Source organism: Astyanax mexicanus, chromosome 17, assembly GCF_023375975.1.
Source record: "Astyanax mexicanus isolate ESR-SI-001 chromosome 17, AstMex3_surface, whole genome shotgun sequence".
In the NCBI taxonomy this organism is placed as follows: domain Eukaryota; kingdom Metazoa; phylum Chordata; class Actinopteri; order Characiformes; family Acestrorhamphidae; genus Astyanax; species Astyanax mexicanus.
The window spans coordinates 31,741,901-31,762,947 of NC_064424.1; the positions used below are offsets into that span (position 1 = coordinate 31,741,901).

Here is a 21,047-nt window from a genome sequence, read left to right on the forward strand (position 1 = left end):
GTATGACGACAGTCCGCCAGGGCAACCAAAACATTAAGTACACACAAAAACTTACCAGTCAGACGACCTATTGTGGATTAGTTTCACATTGAAGAACAGCCTTAAAAATTAGGCTTTTTAATAAGATGTGACACAATATCTGTCTTATTTGCAGTCGCAATTCCATGATAGTTAGCTAACTACTGAACTAATCCAGCATGCACGCTGTTTTACGACTAATCACTGCGTACCCCTTCAGCACAGCGCTCAGAAGGGGTTAGACAGCCATGGCCCCGCCCCCCAGAGTGAAAATCATGAATCTGATTGGTTAGATTGTCGTACGACTTTCCACGAGCAGACACAAAGGGGGCAGAAGTCATTTTAAAAAGCTTTGATTGGTCAGTACCACTGTCAGTCATATAAGAGTCCTGTAGCAACTGAAAAACACAGACTAATGCTTTGACTTAGTCGCTGATTTTTATTTTAGGTCATTTATAAAATAAGTCCACACACTTACAATAACTATAATATATATTTCTTGATTAAAAATGATGTAATTATTTACATGCACTTATTGTCACCCCTTCTCTGAAGGGTTCAGAAGGGCCTCACTTCACACCACTGCATCCAACTGTTCATCTTGGAGCTGACCATATGCCTTCACACAAGGATTTGTTGGTCATATGTTGGTCATCATGGTCTCTGAAGATGACCCACTGCCATTCTGCTTTCGCCTCAGTCTTATCTGTGGCAATACAACCTTCAAAGTTTTTAAAAGTATCTGCTGGAACTTCTTGGTAGCAGATATCACTGACCCTCAGTGGTGGATTAAGGTGATCGTGGCCCTTAGGCTACACTTTGAATGGGTCCCATATTCCAAACACTTCTACACACACACCAAAAAATAAAATGCTATTTCTATCTATAGGCATTAAAAATTAGAATATATTTGAATGTGCTAAGTTTAAGAGAGATTTAATAGAAGAAAGAAATGCTAGTGTAGCTGCATATTCTACCTTCAACAACCTGGAAACGTGCATCAGGTGTCTGTGTGTGTGTGTCACATGTTGGAGAGACAGAGAGAGACAGAGAGAGAGAAAGCTCTGAGAGTCTTCAGCACAGTGACATAGGTCCATAGGTAGCTTGCTGAATTCGCTTTATTGTTAACCGGGCTCATGATAAACAGCGTGAGCGGCCATACGCACACTCACACAGACATACTCATCATTCCCATCATCAAAAAGGTCTCTGACTGAAGCACGAAGCTAGATGAGGCGGAGCAGGGCAGGGCATGGTGGTTGGGTGATAATGGATTAATAAAAATATATATATTTGAGCCAAACAGTGGGCCCTAATCATTGTATGAGCCCCAAGCCTGCAGCCTGGAGTAGCTTGTGCATTAATATGCCCCTGTTGACACTGTATGTAAAGGTACCATACAGAAACGTCTACTACCAGTTCAAACCAAAAAGGTTTACCAGGCAAAGAACCAATTTGGCATCCAAACTTTAGTTTGAGCTGTATAAAACCAATGCCATTGGTATAAGTATTGGTAACTCCATGTGTTATTGAGGTGGTGGTCCATTCTCAGCACAGCAGTGTTGCAACTATGGTGGTCTTCATGGATTAAGAATGGGACCACCGTCCAAAGATATGAAGAGAAGAGCAGTTCTGGAGGTCTAGAGAAGGACACTTGTATATCGACTTCTCACCAACAAGGTGGTGCCACATGGGCACACAGAGGTTTCTAATAAATTGGCCAGTGTTGGGTAAAGAGCGGAAAGGAAGAGCCAAGGTCTTAAGCCAAGCGCTTATACTTCCGCTTCCTCTCTGCTCGCGTGTGTTGGACTGCTCAGTAATGGCTCCTCACACTGACCCCACGCAATTGTTCGCATTGTCCGCGGACACACAGTGCATTGTATGCAGAGGAAGCTCATTTGTTCCAGCCATTAGAGCTAAAGTAAACCCGACCACTCCACCACGCTCTCGCTTCCCTCCCCGTCCTCTTCCCCTCCTCAACTCCGCGGACTCCGTGTCTCGCCTTTGTTCGGCCACAAACGGTTTATTTTTAGGAGCCGTAAATGTGTTACCATATTGTGTGCAGCTTTGACGGATGGTTTTCTGATTTGGGCAGGGGTCCCACAAGATCACACACACACACACACACACACACACTCGCATGAAACAGGAAGGCTCTGCTCAGGCTCACTTGTAGCATGCTGTTTATTTTTATTCCAGCGTATTTTGATCTTTGGCTGTAATGGATCTGTGTATTATTATTGCGTTGTAGATTTAGGAGGCTCTCAGTGAATGAATGGAGCGCTAGTCTGAAACAGAAAAGCTTCTGGCAGAAATGCTTGTAAGCACAGTTTTATGTCGTACATGAAGCGCCACGTGTCAAAGGACAGGAACTAGTATCATGTCCATGTTGCAATGACCTAGAGGATATGTGTTGCTTAAGTTGCTTTTCTGTTTGAATGGACAATTCCAGCCAGACACCGCTGGTCATGCATTCTTGGCTGCGTTGAACACAACCCCGCCCTCTGGAGAAAACTTATTCAGCCAATCAGGGAACAGCAGCCTGCAACTTCACACACAGTACAGGCGCCTTTTTACCACAGAAGCAAAGCCAAAAACTGGAGGAATATGGATTTATAGAACTATAGATTACTGTAAGGTTTACCAAAAATTGTAAATAAAAACTTACGATTGTTTTCTTCTGTTGCTTCATTTGAGTTCAAAACGTCACAGACAGACCCACAAGCAGCGAGCTGAGATATCCGGCACAGTGATGTGCCTTGAAGAAAAGTGCCAGTGGGCACATACCGTTAAACAGCTTTCCTTAGTTTGCTTTACCTTGTAGCTATGTAGCTCCAAATGCTGGTCAGACCTTCCTGTATTTTGTGAGGACCCGAGTTACATTTCAAGCAAAGTTGAGGACAGCAGGGAATAGAATTCCATGCATGTTTTTAGACACAGTCACGTGTGTTTCAGTAAAAAAAAAAACAAATCTACCAAAACAAAGTTCTTTTTTTTATGCAAACACATGCAATGCACCAAAATTGACATTTTGCTGTTTATTTAAAAAAGAAACAAAAGAAAAGGTATTAAATTAATTGCCTTTAATATACTACTCAGGTGCACTACATGGTTAAAGACTGTCTCAGCTGGTACCAGCACCCAACAGAAACCAGGTAGACCCATCGATTAATGGCTTTGGAACACACCTTCTACCTATAGAGGGAGCACAGTCTTTTAAAGGGATATGTGATAATGATACACAAAAAAAACTAATTAAATTAAATTTAATAATGCAATTCAATAACAAAGTGCAGAAATGGTTCCTAAATGCAGGGTGCATTTAGGGTGCTGGCCTCCGTAGTTGTACTTCAACTAAGAAATATTTAAATTTCAATATAATATACATTATAGAATGCATAAATTCTCTGTGATCCCTGGCTCTATCATGTCTAGACAAATGCAGATTCTACCATATGTGGATGGCATGGGTAGAAACTTCACCCCGGTGAAAGAGAGGAAGAAACTATATACATCAAAAATAACTGAAAGCAGCACAGAATGTGCTTTTTTCATTCATTTAAAGGCAGATGGTGATTGGTCAGGAACTGACCAATAATGTGACCTAGAATTTTAGTCTCTATATGGAGTTTGAACTAAAGCTTTAACTTCTGCTTTTGGGGCTCTATACTTGTGGGGCATGACTGATCTGTCCGCTTGGTTGTTGCCATGCTTACAACAAAGACAACTGTCTGTCTGTCTGTCTGTCTGTCTGTCTGCGGTCTACATGAGTTCACAGACACATAGGATACATTTTATTGCTGTGTTTCTACCAGGAAACGATTTCGGTAAACGATCTGAAAAGGTCTCACCACACTTCTTACCGCAGTTCCTCACAGCCCAGGACCACCCTGGTGCTGAAGCCGAGGGGGTCTTGAGAATGAGCAGTGGGGTGTTTTTGATTCTGCGGGTCTCGTTTAAGTGAAATGTTAAAGTGATGTTTTAAGGAGAGAAGCAGAATTCCGTTGCTCTGAAAGGAGAAATTTGAAGACATCCTTCCTAATTTAGGAAACATAATGAGCGGATCATCCGGGTTGGGGCTTCATGCTGGTCGTGTGTGTGTGTGTGTGTGTGTGTAAATATCAGCGGTAACACCTGCGTTATCCTCAGATTAAGGCAGGATGAAGAGCTGAGCTGCTGATGAATATGGAGGGATGAGAGGGAGGCGGGGATTAAATCACACCTCTGTTCTCCATCCCTCGCTTTCTCCACCTTTCTTCACTCTCCATGCGCCAGCTTGTACTCTCTCTGGGTGTGTGTGTGTGTGTGTGTGTCTGAGTGACAGTGTGTCTCTATTTAAATCAAGCTACATTCAAGTTTAAATATAGTAGCAGCACCTTTCACCTGGTTTTCTCCGCCTGCTTTTCACTCCTCTTTTCACCTTTCTGTCTTTACTTAGATTATTTTTTCTCTTATTTTCCCCTTTTTTTATTCCCTTTGCTCTTTCGTCTTTAATTTCTTTATTTATTTTTCCCTTTTTTATATCCCATTTTTCTGTTCGTCTGCCATTTTTTATTCTTTTTGTATCCTTTTTCCTATTTTTCCTTTTGCTTCTCTTTCCAATCTTACCTTCTTTCTTTGCCCTTTTTCTTTCCTTTCATTTCCTTTTTATCCTCTTTCCAAAATGTTGTCTTTAATCTTTTGTTTCCTTTTTTCCACTCTCAAACTGCCAAACATCCATTTCTTTCTTATGTAATAGTTTTTGTTTGTTAGCTTGTTGCTTAAGGTATATTTGTAATATTAACATAAAACAGATCTGTATTTTCTGTATTTGCTGTGTGTGTGTGTGTGTGTGTGTGTTACTGAAATATGCTGTCAGTAGAAGGCCTGGTCTCCATCTCTCATTTTACATACACACATACACACCCTGGTGTGTGAAAGTGCTCGTTGGTGTGTAAACATGTCTGTCTATGGCGGTCACAGCTAACCCCTCATTAGCTCAGTGGGGGTCCGGGGGGTGAGGTGAGCAGGGAGGGTTGTGGGGGGGAGAAGGTGGAATTCAGGCTGAACTGAAGTTCTGATCATCAACTTTCATACAGCTGATCATCACCACATTTGCTGTGATAGGTTATAATATTAATAGAAAATTAATAGACTGTCTGTAATTGGTTATAATATTAATGGAAGGTTAAATAACTGACTGTGATTGGTTATAATATTAATAGAATTAAAGACTGACTGTGATTGGTTATAATATTAATAGAAGTTAAAGACTGACTGTTATTGGTTATAATATTAATAAAAAGTGAATAGACTGTCTTTGATTTGTTATAATATTAATAGAAATTAAAAGACTGTCTGTGATTGGTTAAAATATTAATAGAAGTAAAAAGACTGTCTGTGATTGGTTATAATATTAATGGGAAGTTAAAAGACTGTCTGTGATTGGTTTTAATATTAATGGAAAATGTAAAGCCTGACTTTGATTGCTAATAATATTAATAGAAAGTAAAAAAAACTGTCTGTGATTGGTTGTAATAGTAATGTAAAGTTAAAAGACAGTCTGTGATTGGTTATATTAATGAAAAGTTAAAAGATTGTCTGTGATTGGTTAAAATATCAATGAACGTTTAAAAGACTGTCTGTGATTTATTATAATATTAATAGAAAGTTTAAAAGACTGTCTGTGATTGATTACAATATTCATGGAAATTTAAAAGACTGTCTGTGATTGATTATAATATTAAAAGAAAGTGAAAAGGCTGTCTGAGGTTAGTTATAATATTAATAGAAAGTTAAAAGACTGTATATGATTGGTTATAATATTACCGTAATAGAAAGTTAAAAGACTGTCTCTGATTGGTTTTAATATTAATGGAAAATGTAAAGCCTGACTTTGATTGCTAATAATATTAATAGAAAGTAAAAAAAACTGTCTGTGATTGGTTGTAATAGTAATGTAAAGTTAAAAGACAGTCTGTGATTGGTTATATTAATGAAAAGTTAAAAGATTGTCTGTGATTGGTTAAAATATCAATGAACGTTTAAAAGACTGTCTGTGATTTATTATAATATTAATAGAAAGTTTAAAAGACTGTCTGTGATTGATTACAATATTCATGGAAATTTAAAAGACTGTCTGTGATTGATTATAATATTAAAAGAAAGTGAAAAGGCTGTCTGAGGTTAGTTATAATATTAATAGAAAGTTAAAAGACTGTATATGATTGGTTATAATATTACCGTAATAGAAAGTTAAAAGACTGTCTCTGATTGGTTTTAATATTAATGGAAAATGTAAATCCTGACTATGATTGGTTATAAAATTAATAGAAAGAAGACTGTCTGTGATTGGTTTTAATATTATTGGAAAATTTAAAGACTGACTGTGATTGGTTATAATATTAATAGAAAGTTAAAAGACTGCCTGCGATTGGTTTTAATATTAATGGAAAATGTAAAGCCTGACTGTGATTGGTTATAATATTAATGGAAAGTTAAAAGACTGTCTCCGATTGGTTTTAATATTAATGGAAAATTTAAAGATTGACTGTGATTGGTTACAATATTAATAGAAAGATAAAAGACTGTCTGTGATTGGTTGAAAAAACACATCATGAACTAAACACCTCCACCATCTTAACTATCGCTTTAAATAGAGGGAAACAGTAGAGAAACTATGACCCAGAAAGGTCTCTCTCTCTCTCTCCCCCTGTGTATCGGTGGTGATGAACAGTGGCACATGTGACAGGGCTGCGGTGGGAGAGCGTGTCCCCAGCGAGGGGCTTCATCACCATCCTAATTGACTTTAGTTTTAAATATAAAAGCTTTATTAAATATGTACGCAGCGCGTCGCTCCGCAGCCCTGAGGATGCCAGCCTGCATTTCAGACCTTCAGCGTGATGAAAGAACGGAGGGGTGGAGGAGGGCGGGCGAGCAACAAACTATGCAGACACGGAGCTCTCTCTCTTTCTCTCTCTCTCTCTCTTTCACTCCTTCTCTCTAACTCTCTCCAAGTCTTTTTAGATGTCTCTTTCTCTCTTTTCCTATCTCTCTCAAACACGCTCGTTTCTTCTCTCTCTCTTTCTCGCTCTGTCTCTCACTTTGCTCAGTCACACTCCCTTTTTCTCCTTTTTGTTTTAACCCTTTATTCTTTCTCAATGTTTTTTTTTATTTTTATTTTCTTTCTCTACTTCACAGTTGGCTCTTATTATTTTTCTTCATTTTCCTACTTCAGTATTTTTTGTTTCAATCTTTTCTCTGATTTTTTTTTTTCACATTTTCTGCCTCTCCTTTTTCTCTTTCTCTCCATATTTTTTTTCTCTCCAACTTTCTCATTCGCTTACTCTTTTCTCTCGCTTTTTTTCACTAATCCCTTCTGTCAGTTTGATCTCTCTTGTTCTACTTCTACTTTTAGTGTTTCTACACTTTTTCATATCTCTACAATTTTTTTCTTCTTTCTCTTTTCTCCCTCTTTTATTTATTTGTTTTTTTCTTTGTCTTTTTTTTCTTATTTTCTCTCTGCTCTGCCTTTTTGTCTATATTCCAGCTTCTTTTTTTTCTTTATGTCTTTCCTTTTTCTCTTCCATTTTCTGATCAGATTAATTTTGTGTTCCCTCCCTCTCATTTGTTTTTATTTTATAACTTTTAGTTTTTAATTCAACAGAGTTACTTTGATGCCTGTACTTCGTATAAAAGCACCAAAAACAGCTTTTAATCTTCAATTCTTTTTCAATTTATTCTTTTTTGACTTTCTGCATCTTTTATATTTTGTCTCTTTTATTTTTTTACTCTTCTTCTTCTTTTTATACTGTCTTTGTTCTCTTTTTCCACTTTCATTCACTTTTCTCTTGATTTAATTTTTATCATTCTCTCAATATCTCTCATTCATGCTCTCTCTCTCTTTCTCTCTCTCTCTCTTTCTCTTTCTCTCTCTTTCTGTTTGTGTTTGCCACAAAGCCGGCGACATTTTCTGATATTTGCATCAAGCCGGTGTCATCCCAGAGCTTCACTGTCAAAGGCTTAAAGGGAATTACAGAGAGAGAGAGAGAGAGAGAGAGAGAGATGGCAGGTTTATCGGATGGTGTCCCTAAAACAAAAAGCGCGAGAGAGAGAGATAGAAAAGGAGAGAGAGAGAGAGAGAGAGGGTTGGGGGGATTGTAAGAGAGAGAGAAAAAAATAACTTGTGCCAAATCGCAATTCCTACCGGATCGGCGGCCGGCGTCAGGGGAATTAGGAAGCCCACAATTAAGCATATGGGCATTAAGATAATTGTCAGTTGTGTTGGCGGACATGATGGAGGACAGATGGATGTGAATCAGCAGCGCTCGCCGCTCGGCACCATGGGACATCATTTTGGATTTTACCTGCCTGAGCAACTCCTCTGTGTTTGTCACCGCCAAACACCGAGCAGAGGAAGATGTGTGTTCAGGAACAGGAAGAGTGTGTGTGCAGTGGCAGGGCGCCCTCTGTAGGGCTTTGTGGGCAGTCAAGACTAGAGAAGGTCAGAATAAAGAATGCTAAGTAACTTGGACTCTTATGAACAAGGCAAAGGATATACATAATATCTCTTAAAATAATATTAAGGGGGTTGATTAGTTCATAAACACCCTTAATAAACACTCCTATACACTAGAATAGAAGATATTAGTCTATAAACACCCTCAATAAACACTCCTGTACACTTGAATAGAATGCATTAGTTCATAAATACCCTCAATAAACACTGTTATACACTAGAATAAGAGATATTAGTCTAAAAACTCCCTCAATAAACACTCCTATACAGTAGACTAGGAGATATTAGTCCATAAATAACCTCAATAAACACTCCTATTCACTAGAATAGGAGATATTTGTCTATAAATACCCTCAATAAACACTACTATACACTAGAATAGGAGATATTAGTCTATAAACAGTTTTAAAAAACACTCATATTCACTAGAATACAAGATATTAGTCCATAAACACTCTCAATTAACACTTTTGTATACTATAAAAGAAGGCATTAGTTCATAAACATCCTCAATAAACACTTCTATACATTATAATAGAAGATAATAGTTCATAAACACCCTCAATAAACTGTCTTTTCTCTGTCTGCAGGTTGGTCATCGTGAGGAGAGTGTTGGACTCCGCAGTGGTCACTCCATTGTGCCCAATCAGGTGCCCGTCCCACAGCTGCCAGTCCAGTCTGCCACATCGCCCGAGCTGAGTCAACCGGACCCTTATAGGGGTAAGAACACACACACACACACACACACACTTGTACAGTGTGTATGGTACATTAATGTACATGTACCCAAAATCTCTCACAGGCAGTGGGACTCCTGCAGACCACACACTCAACATTGTGTGTGTGTGTCTGTGTCTGTGGCACTCAGTCGAGCGGCGACAGGCAAAGCCAAGCACTTAATGAAGTGCTGAACACTGTCCCATAAAACTAAACACAGCAGCCTGCTGAGAGAGAGAGAGAGAGAGAGAGAGAAGGAGTGGGAGAGAGAGAGGGAGAGGGAGAGAGAGAGACAGAGAGAGAGAGAGAGAGAGAGAGGCTGTACAGTGGATATATCCATTTATAAACAATGTTTATGTTTCCATTATATATAAAGTAAGCCTGGGCAAAATGGAAAATATATTATATTACAATATTTTACAAACGTTTTCAGGATACACAATATTTATCTTTTTATACAGAAATATAGACTATGGACAAGTATCGACAGTAGTAAATAACAGATAGTAGATAGTAGAATTTAAACAAGAGTGGACAACATTGAACATTTGTGATAGTGGACAATAGTGGACGGTAGTAAATATAGACAGTAGTAGACAGTAGAGAGAATTGATTAGTGTGCGTAGTAGTGGACAATAGTGAGAGAAGAAAGTAGTGGACGGTAAAGAGAATAGATAAGAGTGTGCAGTAGTTGACAGTAGTGAAAAAAGACAGTAGTGGACAGTAGTGAGAGTAGAAAGTAGTGACCAGTAAAGAGAATATATTAGAGGGTGCAGTAGCGGACAGTAGTGAAAAAAGACAGTAGAGGACAGTATTGAGAGTAGACAGTAGTGTGCAGTAGTGGACAGTATTGAGAGTAGACAGTAGTGTGCAGTATTGGACAGTAGTGAGAATATATTAGTGTGCAGTAGTGAAAGTAGACAGTAGTGGACAGTATTGAGAGTAGACAGTAGTGTGCAGTAGTGGACAGTAGTGAAAGCAGACAGTAGTGGACAGTATTGAGAGTAGACAGTAGTGTGCAGTATTGGACAGTAGTGAGAATATATTAGTGTGCAGTAGTGGACAGTAGTGAAAGCAGACAGTAGTGGACAGTGTTGAGAGTAGACAGTAGTGTGCAGAAGTGGACAGCAGTGTGAGTAGAGAGTTGTGTACAGTAGAGAGAGTAGATTAGAGTGTGCAGTAGTGAAAGTAGACAGTAGTGGACAGTATTGAGAGTAGACAGTAGTGTGCGGTAGTGGACAGTTGTGAGAATAGAGAGTTGTGTACAGTAGAGAGAGTAGATTAGAGTGTGCAGTAGTGGACAGTTGTGAGAATAGACAGTAGTGGACAGTATTTAGAGGAGACAGTAGTGTGCAGTAGTGGACAGTAGTGAGAATATATTAGTGTGCAGTAGTGGTTGTGGTGCAGAATATGGACCCAGCTGGAAGGAGACACTTATATAATGTTCTTATAGGACATGTTTAAATGAATCTCATTTGGAGAAGTGTGTGAGGAAAGTACTCTCTGTAGGGTCCTGGAACACTGTGTGTGTGTGTGTGTGTGCGTGTGTGTAAAGCGTAGGGGGAGAAGACTAAATTGGATGAACATTCTCAGAACAATGATAGGGGGCTTATAGTGCAGTGCTTTACTGCAGGCTGGGGGTCTGAGTACATCTTAATGTTCTTATAGCAGAAAGAGAGAGGGAGGTTTTTCTGAATGTTCTTGTCGGCTAACATTAATAGAAATCTGTCCACATGTGTGTGAATGTGTGTGAAGTCCGGTTGTGTGAGCAAAATTGTGACGGTTTTCATGGTAGCATGGAAAAGTCGTGGGATGTGAAACGGCACCGGAAAAAAGTTGCCAGAGCTAACCAGATCAGAACACCAAGCCATGACCCGGAGAGTGGAAATCAATTAGTGGGTCTTCGTGGGCAGAGAGAGCAAGAGAGAGAGAGAGAGAGAGAGAGAGAGGAGAGAGAGAGAGGGAGAGAGAGAGAGAGAGAAAGAGAGCGAGGGAGAGAGAGAGAGAGAGAGAGACTTTCTGCTTACACTTTTTCCTCCTGGTGTCCCAAATCACTCTTTTGTTTTCCCGCCTCTTCTTCTCCTCCACCTCTCCTCATATCAGCTCAGTCCAGCCATCACACACCAGCCCACCAACAAGCCCACCTCCTCTCTCTCCCTCTAACTCCTTCCTATTCTCAATTTTTCCCTTTTACATGCTGACGCTTTCTTTCATATTCTTCTTGCTCTCTCACTCCTCCCTTCTCTTTTTCTCTATATCCTAAAGTTTGTATGTCTTGCTTAAAACTTGTTCTTTTATGAATTTGTTTAATGACAGGGAGACAGGGAGAATGAGTCTTAATTGGACAGAAAGAGACATGATTGGACAGTCAGGCAGAATCCTGGCTGGACAGAGAAAGAGAGACTGTTCTGCTTGAAAAGAAACATAGAGACATGATAGGACAGAAACACAGAACTGTGATTGGACAAAGAGACAAATATACAGAAAGAGAGAAACAGAGAGAAAGAGCCGTTGTATTGAGGTAGAAATGTTATCAGGCCAAGAGGTATATATGTGAATAGACCAAGAGGTAGATATGGGATTAAACCAAGATGTACATATGGGATTAATCCAAGAGGTAGATATGTGATTGAACTAAGAGGTACCAACAGACTGCTGACTGGAAATACTGACCCTAACAGATATCTTCCTGCTTCCTTTCTGATCTACAGCTCTCTCCAGTGGCCTGCAGGGTCAGAGCACTTCGTCAGTCAGCTCAGATATCAAATCAGAAGACGAGGGTGACGAGAACCTGCAAGAGAGCAAGGGTTTGGACTCCAAGAAGGACGATGGAGACAGCAAGGACCTAAAAGCTATAGAGAGGTCAAGATCTAGGTAAACGGTTTTAGCTAAACGCTCGCTTCATTTAACTCCTTCACTGGACTTTGATGAAGTGACCGATGCACTGAGGGACAACTAAATAAAAACACACCCCACTCACACACACACATTCTGCACACACAGTCTGCCCTGGTCTTGAGCCAGGTTTTAGCTGTCTCTCATTGTGTAGGGCCCATCCAGATTCCCAAAATATTCCCACACGCTTCCAGGATAAACTCGACATCTACATCCCAGACAGGGTTTATAGGCTTTTCACCTGGAGTGACCAATTTGATCCATTCGTTGAAATTCCCAACCGCTGTGTCATTGTGATTATTGCTGTTCATTGTTTCTGTATTGTCATGCTCTATGTTGATATGCATTTTTATCATGTTAGTTGAGAAATGGCATTGCAGCTACCACAGATACCACAGCAACCACCTAACAACACCCTGGCATCCCTCTGAATCATTAGATAAATAGCACTCTAGCAATACATTAGCAACTATTAGCAATTATCCAAAATAGCATACAATACAATAACTAGCAATTCCTGTACCATTAGCTAGACAGATATCTAGGGTTAGACACCTTAGCAACCACTACAAATACCATAGCAACCATCTAGCAACACTCAAAGTGATCACTAAACAAAACCTTAACAACCATCTGATCAACTATAGAGTAGGAGTTTGCCCTAGCAATCATATGAAAAGCCCTACCTCACATAGCAACTACACAGCAATACCTTAGCAACCTCCGGAGATACCACAGCAACAATCTGAAAAAAGCAGCAGGTGCCTAGCAACATCTTATGCTTATTTCAAATATCACAGAAACCATGTACTTAGCAACACTTAAACAACCAGTAGAGATACCACAGCAACAATATGGCAGATTCTTATTAATCCTCACCTACAATAACAACAACCCCTTACCAACACCTTAGCAACCATCTCACCCACTACAGGAATTATCAAACAATGCCCTAGCTATCACATTAAAAATATATATCACGCATCTAACAATACTTAAGCAAGCCTCTGAAATACCATAGGAGCCATCCTGCATTGTTTTTACCTTCAGAGTTCCGAAAAAGTAAAAATTAAAACCACCATTGCAACTACATAGCAAACAGCCTAGCAACCGTGTAGCACCAACTTAGCAACCCCACTGCAAAAACCTTAACAACAGTATAATCTATGCTCTAGCAACCACTCTAAATATCTAACCAATCGTCTAACAACACTCTAGCAACCATATGAAATACCATATGAGCCACCCTGCAATGCCCTCAATTATCAATTATCAATCAATTATTTCTCGTCCCACAGCCTTTAAACTAACACCAAACAAGCAATCACAAGCAACATCATAGTATTCACTACATAGCAAAAAAACTTAGCACCTAACTAATATACATATTAGCACCTGCCTAACAGAATTTAAGCAACCATCTTTAATACCATAGTAACCACCTAGCAATGCTTTGTCTCCTTATTAGTTCTGACTGGATTTCATTCTAATGAATGGTTTCATAGTTTCAAAGCTCTAAATAAAAAATATGTCCAAACATTTCACAAATGTTAGATAATTTTAACGTGCACATTATATAGTTATGGCCAAAAGTGTTGGAACCCCTTAAAGTTTTACAGAAAACCATTCTATTTCTTCCAGAACATTATTCTGGAGAATTGCACATTTTGTTATACATGTTTATTTTCTTTGTGTGCATTGAAGCAACAAAAAAAAACAGAAAAAAACACCAACATTAATATAATTTCATGCAAAACTCTCTCAACATTATTGGCACCCTTTGGGAAAAAAAAGAACTGAAATCAATCGCTTCCTTTGACCATCAATAAGCTTCTTACCCCTAAACTAGAATTTTTGACCACGCGTCCTTTGCAAACTACTCCAGGTCTCATAGTTGAAGGGTGCCATCTCAAAAACTGCAATTTGAAGATCTCTCCACAGATGTCCAATTGGATTTAGATTCAGGCTCATTGCAACCCAAAATCCTTTGGTAATCCTTAGATTTTTTTTATGCCTTGCACACAGTCAAGGCACACAGTGCCAGATGCAGCAAAACAACCCCAAAACATCTTTGAACCTCCACCAAGTTTGACTGTAGGTGCTGTGTTCTTTTCTTTGTAGGCCTCCTTTTCAGTAAGCAGTAGAATAATGTGCTTAACCAAAATCTTGGTCTCATCTGTCCACAAGATGTGTTTCTATAAGGTTTTCACTTCATTTAAATGTCAATGGATGGTTTGCGCTGACACTGATGCACCCTGAGCCTGCAGGACAGCTGGAATTTTTTTGGAACTTGATTGGATCCAGCATTGCAACCTTGTATACATTTTTTGTCTTAAGACCATGTGCTTGAAAAACAAAGGGGCCAATAATTTTGCCAATAGTTTTGTGTGAAATTCTGGAAAAATTTGACGCTTTTTCTCAGCTTTTTCATGTTTGAATGCATTTATGTTATTTATGTTATTATGTATAACAAAACATGTAATTGCAATCATTTTCTCGGAGAAATACTTTATTTTATGGAAAGATTTCAGGGGTGCCAACACTTTCGGCCAGGACTCCATGTAGTGCAGATTAGATGGAATATCAATATGCGATAAATGGAAAAACATGGACAGACATTCTGAATTTTTTTTTTTTTCTTGTCCCTGCTTCAATTTACACACTCGAACCGACGCTCGCACACATACAGCAACAATGACGACGAGGACCTGACCCCGGAGCAGAAGATTGAGCGCGAGCGCGAGAGGAGGATGGCGAATAACGCGCGAGAGCGCCTGCGTGTGCGCGACATCAACGAGGCCTTCAAGGAGCTCGGCCGCATGGTGCAGCTTCACCTGAAGAGCGACAAACCACAGACCAAACTGCTCATACTGCATCAGGCCGTCGCCGTCATCCTCAGCCTCGAGCAGCAGGTCCGAGGTCAGTAGCTGCTAGCCTTTATTTTATTTTACTACTACTATAATAGTCCAGTTAGTCCACTGGGGTCAGGTATCTTATTCAGTTTAATTCAGTTTAATTTATCTGAGATCAGGTGCAGATTCCACACTGCCTACTAATTCAGTTCATTTCAGTTCAGCTGGTCTGGGGTCAGTAGCAGCAGTAATAAGTCAAAACTTATTAATAAGTCAGTAATTAATTCAGCTCAGTTATCAAATCAGAGGACGAGGACGATGAGAACCTGCAGGACTTCAAGGAGGACGATGGAGACAGCAAGGAGCTAAAAGCTATAGAGAGGTCAAGATCTAGGTAAACGCGTTTAGATGGACGTTCACTTCATTCAGCTTCTTCACTGAGAAACGGCTCAATAATAACACCCTACACACACCCCACACACACACACACATTCTGCACACACACACCCCACACACACACACACAGTATGATGACGGCGACGGCCTGGTGCAGTTTGAGGAGTATGGTCTGTGGTTTGTCGCTATAACTGCTTCCTGTTTTATTATAATTCAGTTCAGTTTAACTGATCTGAGGTCAGGTACAGATTCCAATCTTTGATCTAAGGTCAGTATTCAACATTGTCATTCATCTTAACTCAGCTGGTGTAAGATAATTGTTAGATGTCACACATACAGTACAGGCCAAAAGTTTGGACACACCTTCTCTTTTTCAATGCGTTTTCTTTATTTTCATGACTATTTACATTGTAGATTCTCACTGAAGGCATCAAAACTATAAATGAACACATGTGGAGTTTTATGTACTTAACAAAAAAAGGCGAAATAACACTCTTGGCATCATTCTCTCAATGAGCTTCGAGAGGTGGGCACCTAAAATGGTTTTCCAACAGTCTAGAAGAAAGGAGTTCCCAGAGGTGTTTAACACTTGTTGGCCCCTTTGCCTTTTGTGAAGTACATAAAACTCCACATGTGTTCATTCATAGTTTTGATGACTTCAGTGAGAATCTACAATGTAAAATATTCATGAAAATAAAGAAAACGCATTGAATGAGAAGGTGTGTCCAAACTTTTGGCCTGTGCTGTATGTTGTACACATCTTTATTTAGTAGCAGTAGTGGATTCCACACTGCTTTCTGTTTTAATCTAATTCAGTTCAGTTAAACTGATCTGAGTCTAATTCAGCTGATCTGGGATCAGTATCAGATTCCACAGTGCTTTTTGTTTTAGTCTAATGCAGTTAAGTTTAACTGGTCTCAGTCTAATTCAGCTGATCAGTCAGTGATCAGAAGCAGATTCCACACTGCTTTCTGTTTTAATATGATTCAGTTCAGTTAAACTGATCTGAGTCTAATTCAGCTGATCTGGGATCAGTAGCAGATTCAACACTGCTTTCTATTTTAATATGATTCAGTTCAGTTAAACTGGTCTAGATTAAAACAGAAAGCAGTGTGGAATCTGCTACTGATCCCAGATCAGCTGAATTAGACTGAGACCAGTTAAACTTAACTTTAACTGGTCTCAGTCTAATTCAGCTGATCTGGGATCAGTAGCAGATTCCACACTGCTTTCTGTTTTAATCCAATTCAGTTAAGTTCAACTGGTCTCAGTCTAATTCAGCTGATCTGGGATCAGCAGCAGATTCCACACTGCTTTCTGTTTTAATGTAATTCAGTTCAGTTAAACTGATCTGACTCTTATTCAGACAATCTGATTTTTTTATTATTATCTATTATTTATTAAGTTCTGTTGTACTATAATATAGGTCAACAACAGGTCACACTTCTTTGAAGTATCAAAGAGAATCACAGCTTTAAATAAGACTGATGTTCTCTGTAGTTAATGGTTAATGTCATTTCAGGCCACTAGGTGGCAGCGCTTTAACCTGATGTAGGACTTTGCTGTCGGGTCTAGTAGACGGAACTGCTGTATCCACTGGGTCACCATTACAGTGTTTAGTTCTCATCTTGGTGTGTGTGTTTGTGTGTGTGTGCTGTTCCAGAGAGGAATCTGAACCCCAAGGCGGCATGCCTGAAGAGACGAGAAGAAGAGAAGGTGTCGTCGGACGGCCCACCTCTTTCGCTGGGCGGGGCTCACCACAGCATGGGCGACGCCTCCAACCCCATGGGACAAATGTAAAAAGCCACACCCTCCCCTAAATGGTCAGATTTCACTTCACACTAATCTGCTGTTGCTCCCATGTACCGCCTCGTAACGACCCGATCCGATCCCAAAGACGGTGAGCCGCAGATCCAGCACCACTAAATTTGTGCGCTCGCCCGACACATTTTGATGGAAGTGATATTAAAGGGATAGTTTGCTGATAAATCTAATGCACACAATGTCATCCACCTATTGTCAGAATTATCTTTTTTTTTTAGTTTTCTTCGTAAGTTTTAGGCTTTAGTTCACGTTTAGAGGTAACTTTTTAATTAATTCATGTTGGAAAACAGTTAGCATTGGAGCCAACATGCTACTAACCTAATTTTAGCTAGCATTGAGCTGCTAGCTGCATTCTGGCTTTCTGAGTTCAGTATCTAAGGGCTCACTTTAGCCTTAATGCATATATAGTTCCATCCATCTGTTATCAATCATTAGTCATGCTTGTTAGCCGTTAGCCATTTTGGCCAATCCACCATTTTGGGCTTCATAATAAAAGTCCACAATGCCAGATCATGTTAATTAAAAGATGACGCATTCCTGTAAAACAATAATGAACATTCTTTTTTTATTTGTATTTTACTATGTAAACTTTTGATCAAAATATGGTCAAATATCTGAATTCTGTTAATATTTGCATCTGATTTAGCATTTTTTTTGAAGGATAGATCATTTTTTTGTATTAGGCTATTTCAGTAGACTAGAATCTCCTGAAAATTATATCTGGCATGTGTAAGCATTTTCTATATACCGTATATATCTCTTAAAATCCTTAAATTTTTCCAAAAATCAATTTGCGCCATATGTATGAATTTTACCAGCAGTAAAGCCACTCTGCTGAAGTACAGCGTTATACAGGAGTTTCAGTGAAGTCTTTCCAGAACTAAGCAGCATTAGCATTAGCCATGCTAGCTCTTTTGCCGTTAAGATGCGAGTATATCAGACTGTAGTCTGCGTGTTTACTGTGTTAAAACAAGCTATGTGGAACGAACAACTAGCTGATAGCACCCTGGCCAAACAGAACACTCAGGGTTCTTCAGTTCCTCATTTACTAGCGCTAACCGCTGCTAATCGCTGCTAACCGCAGCTAACCGCTGCTATTGCCGCTGCTAACTGTGCTGCTGCTAATTGTGCTGTTAAACATATTGGAAATCTAAGCTTACTCTAAATAAACGGAAGCACATTACTCACCCAAATAAACAGTTTTCAGGAGAGAAATCTGTGTAGATTAACACGGCGACACTAAAATGCGCCTATAATCCGATGTGCCCTATGTATAAAAATAGACCAAAAAATAAAAATAGAAGTTTATTGCGCGCCTTACAGTGCAAGAAGTACAGTATTGTTTGCAATGTTTGGGTGAAAAAATGTGCATCAAGAATTGGTCTATTGTCGGAAGAGATATACAGTATTTACAGTATCTGTTACTGACTGATGTTTATTACAGGGAGCTGTTAAGTCTATGCGAGTTATCCATTCATTCATTTGTTCCTCAGCTAAAGTTTTAAATACTTTCTTTGCAATAAGAATCTTGTTTAATTAATTAGAAAAATGTATTTTGATACACAATTTTAAAAACACCCTTTGGGCACTTTTTTGGACATTTCCTCTTTACAAATATAGCTTAAACCTCCTTTTGACATACATGCTAATTGGTGTTAGCGATAGCTTAGTAGCTTCATTGTGAAGTAAAGAAGCATCAAATATTAAGGTGGAATATTGTGTACATTAGATACCTGGGAACTATTACTTCTATTACTACCAAAAAACTTCACAAAACGAAACTTCCTCTATACGTTGGCCCCAAGTGAACACAGTTCATTCGCTTCTCTCGCTCTCTCAGCTCGTCAGAGGCGAGAAAATTAGCATAGCCTCCTGAGTCGACTGATTGGAGTTTAATCTGCGGGCCGGATCGTGCTGAGAACAACAGAACAATAGAGTCTAATAGCATCCTCCTCTCCCAATTCAGCGTTCAACACTGGGTACATTTTAACAACAGATTGGCAGTAAGTGTATGATTATCAAATATTACGGAAAACAGCAACACGCATTCTACGCTTAGGTCATCACAGTGCAATATTTCATGAAACAATGGCTACGATACTACAACCAGAAATCAGAAAAGGTTGGGACAGTATAGAAGATGAATAAAATGAATAAAACAAAAATGCAATGTTTTCTGTTTAATTGCAAACAGTGTGAATGCAAGATAGGTTCATGTATGTTTCGTACGATCAACTTCATTTCATGTGTTAATATACATCCATATATATCCATTGCTTTGGAGCTTATCCCATCCATTTTTTTTTCCAAAAATGATTGGAAATACTGATTTGTCCGAGATGCATTCAAGCCCAGAATAGTCAACACTGCTTCTGCACTTTGTTAACATACAGCTTCTGTTTGGCACAGTTCATTTTAGGTGGTATTACTGAATGTAACACTGTATTGTTTTGTTCGACAAAGATTTGCCATTATATTCCTTTGTCCATGTGCTTCTATCAGCTATTGTTGAATGAGGTTTCTCAAAGCAATGCTGTCTGAGGGATCAGAGATCTTGGGTGCCCATTTTACAATGAAATTCCTACAGATTCCATTAATATTCCTTTAGTTTGCACTGTAAATAGTAAAAATTGTGGCCATCTATGCCCCTCAAAGACTGATAAAGCATGATTATAATCACCTGTTGAACAGTTTGAAATCACATCATTATAGTGCCATGCATAGTGCCATGCCTCTGTTATCAAACATTAGCCATTAATTCAGCTCGGAAAAGATTAGATTTTTTTTTTTTTTTTTTTGGCTAATTCGCCATTTTGGGCTTCAAGATAAAGTCCCCATAACCAGATCATATTAATTAAATGATGAAGCATTACAGTAAAACAATAAATAACATCCCATTTTTTTGCTAGCCCTGTAATTTGTAATGAATGTTTGGACAAAACTGGAAATATATTGGGTTTATACAATCTGCAGTCAAGGTAAATGTAATGCTGTATTTTTAATTAGCATTTTCCATACTGTCCCGATTGATTTCTGATTTGGGGTTGTCATATCACTGAAGGGTTTGTTGTGTTAATAATTAGCACATGCATATACAGTAAGTATGAAAGCGGTTTGGTATCATTAATTTGTGGAAACACTTGATCAAGTGTTGATGTGAAGGCTACCTACATAGTTACTTTATCTTAAGGCCCTTAAATGTAATTTACACCAGGAATTCTATAAATGTCATTTACAACCATTAATTCTCCTTAAATTGGCATGAAGTGCTGCTTGATAGTTTGTGAAATCCTTAGAATTTTCTATATTTCTGCATGAAATTGACCTAAAACATTCACACAATCTTAAAAGTAGATAAAGAGAACCCAGTTAAACAAATGAGACAAACATATTATACTTTGTCATTTGTTAATTGAGGAAATATTACATTTAATCCCATATTACACATTCCTGAGTGGTAAAAGCGTGATTAGCAGTTGGTTTAAAGGTTAAATTAGAGTCTGGTGCTTTCTTTTTGTAATTGTTTTCAATTTTCTTACACATTTAGCTAGGCCAATTGTCCCACCCATTCAGTTGCTACTCAGCTGTGTATCACCCATCACTAGTGATGCCACAACACCAGGAGGTGTGACTGCCTCTTTTTGAGCTGCTGCTAATGCAGCATTGCCAAGTAGCATCACAGCGCACTCGGAGGAAAGCGCAGCGACTTGGTTCTGATACATCAGCTCACAGATGCCTTGTGCTGATCGACATCACCCTAGAAGTGATGAGGGGAAAAGCACCATCTACCAATATCTACAATTTGTGGTAGCCATTTGTGCTCTCTCAGGGCTCCAGCACCTGATGGC

The 21,047-nt window shown here is 39.0% G+C and overlaps 1 protein-coding gene across 8 annotated transcripts in view; it reads left to right on the forward strand.

Moving 5' to 3' along the window:
- Positions 1-21,047, forward strand: part of LOC103029501 (transcription factor 4) — a 274,560-nt gene that overhangs the window by 250,128 nt on the left and 3,385 nt on the right. For 5 of the 8 annotated variants that reach the window (XM_022676294.2, XM_022676293.2, XM_022676297.2 and 2 more), the window contains 4 exons: positions 9,106-9,235; positions 11,944-12,094; positions 14,817-15,046; positions 17,039-17,171. In XM_022676294.2, coding sequence (XP_022532015.2) covers positions 9,106-9,235; positions 11,944-12,094; positions 14,817-15,046; positions 17,039-17,171 — 644 coding nt within the window. Of the gene's footprint in view, positions 1-9,105; positions 9,236-11,943; positions 12,095-14,816; positions 15,047-17,038; positions 17,199-21,047 lie in introns of all 8 variants that reach the window. The other 3 variants (XM_022676295.2, XM_022676296.2, XM_022676300.2) reach the window with 1 other exon arrangement.